Raw genomic sequence first — 11,889 nt, 5'->3', positions numbered from 1 at the left:
ACACACACACACACACACACACACATATATTGGGTTGTCCAGAAAGTTCGTGCCAATTTTGAAGGAAAATTGAAACGCAAAAAATTTAAATTTTAATATACATTTATTAAATTATATAGATGTCATTCTGTTCTACAACCTTTCTCCATCTTTCAGGCAACTTGAAAATTCCGTCCTTCCAGAATCTCTTAGATTTTTTTAGCGAAAACTTTTCTAAGTGATTTTTTACCTCGACCAAAGAATTGAAGCTTTCTCCATTGAGGGAATTTTGTAATGATTGAAATAGGTGCAAATCAGAGGGCGTGAATATGGTGAATATGGTGGATAGGTAGAACATCCCAACCGAGCTCCAACAACTTTTGTCGAGTTATCAAAGACACATGAGACCGCGCATTGTTCTGATGAAACATGATGCCCTTCCGATTCGCTATTTCTGGACGTTTTTGTTCAATTGCTGTCTTCAATTCGTCTAATTGGGAACAATACTTCTCTGAATTTATCGTCTCATTGTTTGGTAAAAACTCATAATACAGGATCCTTTTCCAATCCCACCAGACACAGAGCATGACCTTCTTTGGATGAAGACCGGCTTTTAGGGTGGTTAAAAGTGATTCATTTCGCTTTATTTTTGTAAGTATTTTTCATCCCCCGTCATTACTTACTTCAAAAATGATGTCTCCTCGTTGCATTTATAGAGCGAGTCGCAAATGGAAATGCGATCCATCAGATTTTTCTCCGTTAAATCGTGGGGAACCCATACATCAAAACGTTTATGTAGCCAAGCTTCACAAAATGCTCGTGGATGGTGGATTTTGATATATTCAACATTTCTGCTAATTTACGTGTCATATAGCGTGGGTTATTTTCGATCAGTGTTTTAATCTGATCTTCATCTGTGGTGGAGGGCCTACCCGGGTGTTCTTGATCTTCAAGGTTGAAATCACCAGCTTTAAACCTAGCAAACTACTTTCGCACAGTTCTTTCAGCTACAGCACCTTCGTCAACAGCGCATATCTTGTTTGCCGTTTGTGTAGCATTTTTGCCTTTCCGGTAAAAGAAAAGCATTAAATGCCTAAAATGCACTTTGTTTTCTTTCATATTCAAAGGCATATAAAACTGACAAAAATTAACATATCGCAACCAAATTTTTTCCAAGTATGCCTGAAGTACCATCTTTTACGATATGTATGCATATCATTTGTTTTCAATCGTTTTGATATATTCAGACCTGTCTTTACGCCACCTACCAAAAATCGGCACGAACTCGGACAACCCAATATATATATATATATATATATACATATATATATATATATATATAATAAAATGTATTTAAAATTTTACATATAAATATTAAACATTACTTGTAAAAGATACTGCAAAAGAAATCTGATTGGATTAATTGTAATTCTGATTGGAAATGGACGAATCTCAGAATTTTCTTAAATTAAATTAAATTAAATTAAATTAAATCTATTAGTTAATCTTAAAATCTTAAGTTAAATCTATTACAATTCTAGTTGAGGTAACCAGAATTTCGATTAATATAATTTAATTCATCCATTTTCAACCAGATATTTTCTCAATTTGCAAAATTTGCTTTTGATGTGCTTGGAATTTCTTCATTGAATACAGAGAATGAATATCAAATACAAAAAAGTTTTGTCACAAAGTTTGGTGCCTATCAAATTATTAGTATAACATATGTAAACAAAAACTCAACAATAGTATTAATTATTATGAAACATACTAAATAAAAATTAATATTTAAAACGACTACATTTAGCTTTGATACAAACTTTAAGACGCTTCGGAAATACATCTATGATGACTGTGCATCCTTCCATGAATAAATTCTCCTAGGTAACCAATAGAGCAGTCTCCAGTTCACCACAATCGATGAAAATTTTATGGTGCAAAATATTTTTGATATTTAATAAGATGTTACTATAATACTCAGCAATTTATTTTTTTTCTAAATATATATACGTTACTACTCAAATAGCTAAAGCTTATTAATTGTTATTTTGATGTCAAAGTGGTGACAAATAACGTCAGCTTGCTGTATGTATTTAATAATGTGTATTTAATAAACTGTATTTAATAAACACAAAATTTTGTGGGTAAACTTTTTTGTAATCCTGTATAAGTTACATTATTGCTCTCATCTATATTATTCATTTGTTGGTCCATTTTCTATTTATTATTTATTTATAAATATAATTATTGTTATTAACATTAGCAGTAGCTATAAAAATGGAGTTCTTCATAATAATCATAATTTTTTACCATGCAATTACAGTTACACGTACCAAATACTTTTTTCTCAATATAGTTTTTAAACACTTGATAATTGAGAGTTACAAAGAAAATATTAATCCGATTCTCTTCTATTCAGGTGGTGTTCACGTATCAGCGTCCCGGGGTTCGCCACCAGTGGGTTCCTCGGTGGGTGGTCAAGCCGGGATGGGCTCAGGTTTGAACTGCGGTCAGGGTTCTCCGGGCACGACTTCCGGTACCGGTGGCAGCGGCAGCGGCGGTACTGGAGGTGGCGGCGTTTCCTGCGTGGCCGACGTGAGCACGAACGAAGGATCGGATTGGAGAGGCGCCCACAGCATCGCGGCGCTCAGGCGTCGCGCCTCGGACGCCTCGCAACAGTACAGTCCACAGCCGCCGCCGCCAGGACCACCTCAGTATACCCACGATATGGAGTACAGTCCTGTTTATCAAGGCGTCGTCTGAACCGTCTCTTTGACATTCGGTATCCACGGAGGAAAAACTGCCGGCCGGTAGAAGCTTACCATAATCCATGGAACGAGTACTCCTCTCTGTTCTGTCGACGGCAATCGCAAGATCGACTGCGTTTGATTCTGCAGAAGAGCAAGAGCGCAGAGCAAGCGCGATCGAAGAGATTTATCTAGTTGACTATCGTAAATTTAAAGGTTAAACAAATGTGGTGCGAGGTCAAGATCGACGATATTAGAACGATTCAAATTTGATGGAGGTCCAAAATCGTTTATCCCTTTGAATTTAAAGCCAATGAGCAATAGCAATTAATAATGACGAAATTAGAATGATAATTTCGGATGTTTAGCGAAGCGGTAATGATTCGGTGATTACAAAAATTTAACGCAGCGCGCAGTATTTCTATCATTTTTTTACGTAAACTTTATTTAAAAAAAAACAAATATCAGTTGCTTTATCTCCAAAAGAAACAAATATCAATTATATGGAGAATCCACGAAAGGAGTACTCTTCTATAAATTAGCGCTGAGGGTAAAATCAGGGTAGAGGATCGAAATTGCTGGCATTATCGACAGGGACAATTTGCGCAATATAGATTCTCATTATCATAGCCTTCCCAGGACCATTGTGACACATAACGTAGATTACAGTTTCTGCAAATGTGTCCTACTGATGCTAATACCGGGCCAACCATCGACTTGACGCCATAACTGTAAAGAAGAATTGATGTATATGACGGAGTTGTAGCAATTAAAATTGCACGTTCAAGATTTCCTAATAGGGAATTAACGGGTAAATATTTCCAACATGTAGTGTCTAGTCAAATAGCAACGTCTTAAATAGCAACAGGCGTAAGCGTTATATGATATTTTGCGGAGAAAATTGAATCATTGGCATAAACTATTTTTTAGCTTCGTAAATCATTGATATTAGTGAGATTTTCTATTCAAACAATTCGCGAAAAGCTAATAAGTTTTATTTCTAAATAAATTTTCAACGTTACACAGCGGTCGATAAAGAATTATTCGATAAAACGAAAATGGATTTTGCTCAGTATCGTTAAAAATTTATCCTAATCATGACAGCTCTAAATATTTAATAACAGTAATAACTGATATTTTTTGTAGGACCAATTTCATTGTAAAATCCAAGCATTTTGATTACTATATATCCGCTGTAATTATTATGAGTCCAAGTATTTCCGAATATCAATGATTAAAATATGATCCGTCATAGTATTGCAGCTTTTTACGAGCGATGAAACACTTTGTCCTAGTAATTACAAAGAGCTGTCGATAAAGGAAGGAACGAATTGTGATTTGTGCAGATTAATGAATTTTGTGACGTGAAGTTTTAAAAGAAGAAAATTACCGTAAACTAATACAACTACTAATACTCCGCAAACTCTTGGGTTGGCGCTGTGCGCTGGTAAAAGGAATCGGGTGGCTTTCACGAATATATTAATATAATTACGTCCAAGTCGGACATTCGATTGGCTCCATGTATCTGTAATTTATCTTCTTCCGAATGAAATCGCTGAAGTAATTTAATTCGATTATCATACTGCGCGAGGGCAGGGATTTGTCGCGGCTATAATGCAGTCGTTAAACTCTGGTCGTTTTGCCCTCGTTAGAAGCATTTCGAGTGTCTGCGCTCGCGCTAAAGAAATGTCGATGAGATTAAGGCCTCGCTAATTGTAAATTATTTAACTGCATTTCCGATGAGTGTGACAAACTGATTAGGGCGTGGGTTTCCGTCACGTAATTCTTATTTACACTTATTTCTTCTCCCACGAGAATTGCACTTCCTACACGATGAAACGCAGGGAAAAAATGCACATTGTATTTTCGAGTCATGGAGGTCAATGCGGAAGACATGGCGAGGTGCAATGAGATGTATACGACAAGTTATCTTAGTATTACGTATATACGACATTGTGTAAATATAGTAAAAATATTGACGTGATAGGGTATATTATTATTGTATCAATACTGCAATTACCATTGCTCGCAACTGCGACGGAGCTATCGATCGCTCTTATTTGTAGGCCGTTTGACCTGCAACGCGTCGTAATTATTTCTGAGACTGTGCATGCAGAGGTTTGTAGTTTTCCTGTTTCGAAAACGGTATTTTTAAAAATGAAATAAAATTTTGGTGTTTACATTCGAATGACAGAGTTTTCCGAAAAACGTTTTTCTAAGTTTCTAAGAGTCGCGATAGGATCCTTGCATCACGTATTTGTGCTTGCATACAAACAGTCGAGAAAGAATGTCTGTTTGGAAAAATAATTTTTTATCCTTTGTATGACGGGAGAAATGGGAATTGCTCTTAAAATGATCTTAAACTTAAACGATGAAACTTTTTATCGCGTTAATAACGATTGAAAACTCATGTTGTAAAATTTACTCACATTTTACGGTTACAAAATTACATAATAACAATTTATTCCGAATTTTTTATACTAAAATAATGAGAATAAAGCGACTCAATGATTCTGTTGCGAAATAAAAAGCTATATTAATACGCGCAACGTAAAGCTAATCTTTCTTGTGTCGACTTTACGTTTCGTACACGATCTTCGTCGTGCAGAGACGTCGTTTGTCGTAAGAAATACAATAAAATAATTTCCTTTTACGGACATATGTTGAACGATTTTCTTTTGCTTCTTTTAATAAATTCAAAACGGTAGGGCACATAATTCGTCGCGTTTCTGATGGTAAACGTTCTGATGATGAATGCAGATTAGCATTACGTTCGTGTATTACTTTCTTGAAGAAATTTATGGCGCACTATAAGTATATGTATACATTGTTCCGTTGTTGTCATCGAAACGTAAGTTTTGTAAATAAAGTATACGTCTAATAACAATAACAACAATAATAATAATAACAATAATTATAGTAATAATGATTATTATACAACGATAATAATAATAATAATAATAATAATAATAATAATATTAATAATAACAATAATAATGTAATAAGTATAACGTCATCATTACGATCGAACATGAGTATACATGGACATTGTGATATATTTCGGGATGGCCGTTAATTTTTTCTGACGGTGACATTGGTCCGCGCAGGATATTTCAAAGCGGCACCGGTGGTAGATTGCGAGCACGGCTACGAAAAGTCGACTATTCTAGTTACGAATTTACGGTAGACCTAGGTAAACCTAAACGATAAATATGGAGTAACAGATAGGCAATTGTCGATGTATCACTACGAACGTATACGATTTTTAATGTACAAAAATACGGGCGCGCGTTGAAAGCGTCCCTTCTCGATTTCGTCCTGTCGTCGACGTGGGACGGAAGCAAGACCTTAATGATGTTCGTCAGAGTGTTTGTGGTTCCTTATTTTCAAATGCTTCGTGCAATACCTCGTCGTCGAGCATGCATTTTTTTAGAGCATAAAAGGAGAACTATTATTCTATTCGGTCATCTTCATCTCTTGTTGCATGATTAAATTGACATATTGCTAATACTTTATCTGATCTTTGTATGAATCGACAATTATTTAATATTCGACTTATTTTATCATTCTTACGTAGAAATCTTTGGGGCGAAAGATAAAAATTTGGAACGTCATAGTATATTTGATTTTCTTTCATAAAAATGTGAAATGTATGATGGTGATGTAATTTATCTACGCGTTTGTATAAAATATATGTAAAATTTAAAATCAAATATATATAATGCGAGAATATATCTTATGGAATAACAAGCATTTCAACTGTATGGGTTAAAAACTGAATATTTTAATTCGTTAATTCTCCGTTAGCAATACGCCAATTTATCTGCATGCAGCCATCTGAAATGTTCCTTCCCGTTCTTAACTCGGTTCCAAATGATACGAGAACTCTGATCGGTGTCCTTGGTGATAATGATCCTCTTAAGCGAAGAACAATTCCTGTATTTATTTAATTTATCATGCGTGTGTAGATAGACTTCAGTCTGAGTGGAGGTTGACGTCCTTTTGATTTGTGGCAGGACGTCACTCTTTACAGGTGATTTGTAACATATATGGCCTCTGCTGATCGTACGTTTAGATATTTCGCGCAAAAGTTAATTCGAATCGTACTGTCCGCAGACGTCGCCCGATTCTTCAGATTCATGTGAATCGGAAAAGAATCGACTGACTTTATTGCATCTCTATCACAAGTCATTATCAAGTCGATGACCTTAGCAGTAAATAGACAGAAATTTAATTTTCATCGTTGTATAGTTGTGTATAGAGGTCAACTAAGTGTGTAAAAAATAAATCATTATCAAAATATCGAAAGGTTTCGTCTCCTGTCCATTACTAATCATCCACATCCTATCTCATTCGATAAAAGAATCTTGATTTGGATTAAGTTTGATCCGTCACAAAATAAATCTTCATCTTTTTGTTAAAATTTTTTACAATATAATAATACATTTAATTATATTATTTGAAAATATAGATTTTTATATTTATAGATCGTATATACTCTTACATTGTATAGGGGATGTTGCATTATTCTAAAAGGAAATCTGTATTAATAATTAAGATTGTATTACAATACTAACCTAAATTAGCATTCATTACAAAATAAAAAATGGACTATATAGCTTATTTATGAGTTGTATAATAAATAATGCTATAACGTGGCGTTAAACCAATAAGTTATCGAAAAATAAATAAACTTGATTTTATGAAGTAACATGTAGTACATACATATTTTGTAGACAATTTTACAGACAGACATTCTTAATTTAATAATTATTTTAAATATGTTAGCAATACATATATACAGTATACATAGAGAGATATATGATAGTAAGAAAAAGAAAGAGGTAGAAAATAATTTTTTGTAATATGGGTTTTTTTACGAGTAGATCGAGCAAATATTAACATTCAAATAATAAATACAATAATGATACGTTTTTTATTTGCTCCAATAAAAAAAAATTGACAACATCACACGGTGTTCCCAAGCGGTCACCCATCCAAGTACTAACCGTGCTCAACGTTACTTGACTTCAGTGATCAGACGAGAATTGGTACTTTAAACGTGATTTGAACGTTGTCCCTATTTGTTTCAATATAATATAATCATACTATAAAGGAAATTAAAAGTGAATGTTAAAAACAATCAGTTTTGGCTCAAAAAGATTTAAATAAAAGGAATAGACCTTTTTTTGTAAATTTTAATCTGGATACGATAAATCTATTTAAAAATTCGTGGAATTTAATACATCTTAAAAGTTGAGGAAAAATATGGTGTATTTATAAAAATTTGGATAATGTTTAGAGCTTCCCCAAAATGTATTTGTACGTTTTTTTCGGGAAGCGAAGAAAGTGTGTTTTGTAGTAACAAACGGAATTCGGAATCCTGTCGGAAAACGCACGCAAAATATTTCATCATTTTTTATTAAAGTCCGATCGAAACCATACTTTGACCTTCGACAGAAACCGAAAACGAATATTCGTTGTCACTCAATTTCGGTTGAAAACGAAACCAAAACCGAAACTACATAAGTCTTACTAAAAAAAAGAGAGAGAGAAACCAACAAATTTTTCGGCCGGAGTCGAAATCGACATTTTTGGATTAATTTTTGGATTAATTTTACAGAGACTGTATGATTTTCAGAAATTATGACAAATTTATGTACTCTTTAAAAAAACAAGATTTTTATTAAAATATCTAACTAAAATAATATAATAATATTGCATTTTTAACTTTTAAAGAAATCAAATCACTATTAGGATTACATCAAAGTTTGTACTCAAATTGTATCTTAAGCTTAATCAACAAATAATTAAAATCGAATAATAGTTTCGTTTTGAACGCTCATCGACGCGTTGCAACTTGCACAGTTTCGATTTACTCATCGAAATTTTCTCTTAATTTCGACCGAAATTAAATCAAAATCCTGTTTTTTATCAAAACTGATCTAAATCGAAACCGAAACCGAAATTTCGGTCGAATTCTACTTTTTATTCTTTCACTCTCTATTAACATTTTGTAAATCGTATCTATATATTTATTGTAAAGCTTATGTGTGTAAGTCGAGATGATTATTTAACAAAATAGCGATATGTATGACATATTACATGTATTTTATGTAAGTATTAGTTCTATACATTCTCCGAATTTCTATAAATACACTTGCAATTTTTAAGGTGTTCTTTAAATCTCATGAACTTTTTAATAGATTTCTTGTATCCAAAAGTTACAAAAAATATTATTCCTTTTACTTACACCTTTTTTTGTCAAAATCTACCGTTTTTTAACATCCTTTTTTACGTAACATAAATTAATGGATAATTTGGATATGTTGTCTCACGCATATGTGCATTTTATTTACTATAATCTTGGACATCAGGTAAAACAATGATAGATATATACATAATGGAATATTTTTATATATTTTTGAGATGTATTATAAAAGAATACATTAAAATAATTTTTGTTAAACAAAAACTTTAAACAAAACTTTAAAAAAAATTTGTACTTTTAACATTAGTTATGATATTTAAATTTTTGTTAACTAAGTTTGATATAATTTTTAACTTTCTGATTTAAATTCGGCATCGTTGAATTATTATCATTGTGAATTTAGTAAAAATGTATTTATAAAAATTTTTTTTAAGAAATATATTAGGAGCATATCAAAAATCAATTTTTGAACGCTATGGTTACTTGATATTAATTGATATTAATAAATAAATTAAAATCGTTTTTATGAGTCAACGAGCGATAGCTAAAACGTGTTAGAGGTCATGGCAACATATATCATCGGAGAGGCCTCCCCTAACATATGTATATGAATATTTACCCAAATATTTTATTAATAAAATTATTAAATAGAAAGTAAATTTTAGAAATAGAAATTTAATTAATTAATAAAAAATAGGAATCTGTAATTATATAATTCGTAATTTCTAATCGTAATTATAACAAATCATATAAAATATTCTTTGCTTTTTTCTTTATATTGCCTTATTAGAGCAAAAAAGTCAGTAACATATTTTTGAATTAGCGTAATTTCATATGTATTAATATTTCAAAATTAATTATTAATTTAAATAACAAATTTTATTTTCAAAGTGTAATTTTACTATATTTGATGTATTGCAAATAATTAATAAATTTAAAATTAATTGTTCCTAATATAATTGTGATTAAATATTTACTTTTATTAATTGTAGAATCATAAAATGATTAAGTAATTATTAATTTGAACAGAATACTTTCAAATACCTGCTATTTCCCCTTATTTCCTGCTTGTAAAACTCCGCGAATGGTAAAATGCATTGTGACATTAATCTGATATATCCATCTATTTTGTCAAAGTTCTAGATTCTAATTATATACTCAAGATAAATAATGTAAGATAAAGCATACCATTTCTATATTTGAGTATTATGTATAAACAGAGACAAATGCAAATAAAGTTAATAATAATATTATTAAAATCAATATTAATTTGTGACTGATATATAAGTCTTATTATAATAAATGCTAAAAATTATTTTCTTAAGCCTTGGTTAAACCTTCTTACATAGTTTTTTAAAATACGAAAGATATAGATATTATGATGATCATCGAAGATTTAGAGTTATTAAGATTAGAGTCATTAAAAATGTTGGTATTTCATTAAATATAACCTATAATCATTAAAAATATTAGCTGCTTAAAATTTTAGTAAGAATATGTCACAATATTTATATGGGCATTACTTCAGATATTTTGAATAAATTTTAGATTTAAATGTTTTTGCGCGTATACATGTCGCAAACTGTGCAAATTGAAGAGTTGAGGCACATTATTATAAACCTTAATTACATGAAGTTTTACAAATATCTTTAAAAGTAAAAATAAGATCAATAAATGTGCTTTTTTTATTATTTCCATGTTAATTTCCATACTTGTAAAACTTCATGTAACCGAAGTTCATAATAATGTGCCTCAAATCTTCAATTTGCACAGTTTGCGGCAATCAATAAGTCTATCGTTTCCAACTTATTTATTTGTCATGTGAAATCTGAGTTAAAGCGATCTGAATTATGATATGAATAATTTTGTTAATTGATTTGTTTTTTCTCTTTTAACAGAAAGGATCTGTGAAAGTTAATTGAATCATCTCAAAGTAAAAGTAAGCGAGAATATAGCTTTATATTTTTGGAAGGCAAGAGCAAATGAATATACATACACATATATATTAAGCGCTAATAAAGACAAATCTAGTTTTTTTCGTTTCTAACAAATCCTAAAAATTGTATGCAGTTATTTCTGATAACGACTAGTTGTTTCTGACTAGATTGTGACAACTCACTCGGAAACATAAAGTTAGTTTAAATCAGTGATCGAGCAAGAAAATGTGACTATAGCTTACTTGCAAAATAATTCTAGCCCCATTAACATTATTATTTTATTCGTTACCTGAGAAACTAAGCTGTATAAGTAGTTCTCCAAATATTTCGCACGGTTTTATACGGATTTCAATTATGTAATTCGGTATTACGTAATGTTTTTCAATTATTATATATAAATTTCTTACATGAACAATCAATAAATGTGAAATTATTCAATAAAATTTTTAATTAAAGTTTTCCTCAGTCAAATAATGTGTATTGAAATAAATTCTCCATTTCCAAATCAGGAATAAAACATTTAACTTAATAAATAAACATTTAATAAATATAATTATTACACTAGAAACATCAAACTTTCTAATTCTAAAAAGATTAAGCAAATAAATTACTATAAAAATAAAAAAGTAATGAGAAAACTAAATTACTTATTTCATTAATATAATATATATAAGCACAGATGTCCAAGGAACGTTTCTAAAAAACATCCTGAGAATGTCCTAACATTCTGAGAACGTTTGCAGAAACATTTCTGGGATAAAGTGTGCTATATGAGTAAAGAATAAAAAATCGCAACATTTCAAAATCTTGTCTCTGATAAAAGAAATATAATATTAATCGACAAAATAAAAACGATCAATAATGTCTAATATTCTATCTATAATAATAAATAATTGATATCTTTAGTGTTAATATGATGTTTTATATGATGGCCACAATTGAAAGACTTATATTAATTATATTGAAAACATATAGTGATATAGATATATATATATATATATATATATATATATAT

General features: G+C 30.8%; 1 protein-coding gene across 1 annotated transcript in view; it reads left to right on the top strand.

Moving 5' to 3' along the window:
* Positions 1 to 2,742, top strand: part of LOC105626662 (homeobox protein orthopedia-like) — a 44,722-nt gene extending 41,980 nt beyond the window's left edge. Inside the window, exon 6 of the mRNA XM_012207956.1 lies at positions 2,399 to 2,742. Coding sequence (XP_012063346.1) covers positions 2,399 to 2,742 — 344 coding nt within the window. The remainder of the gene's footprint in view (positions 1 to 2,398) is intronic.
* The last annotated feature ends 9,147 nt before the right edge of the window (positions 2,743 to 11,889 follow it).

This window comes from Atta cephalotes, assembly GCF_000143395.1.
Source record: "Atta cephalotes unplaced genomic scaffold scaffold00006, whole genome shotgun sequence".
Taxonomy (NCBI): domain Eukaryota; kingdom Metazoa; phylum Arthropoda; class Insecta; order Hymenoptera; family Formicidae; genus Atta; species Atta cephalotes.
The sequence above is the reverse complement of the archived record's forward strand: the minus strand, read 5'-3'. Positions and strand labels throughout refer to the sequence as shown.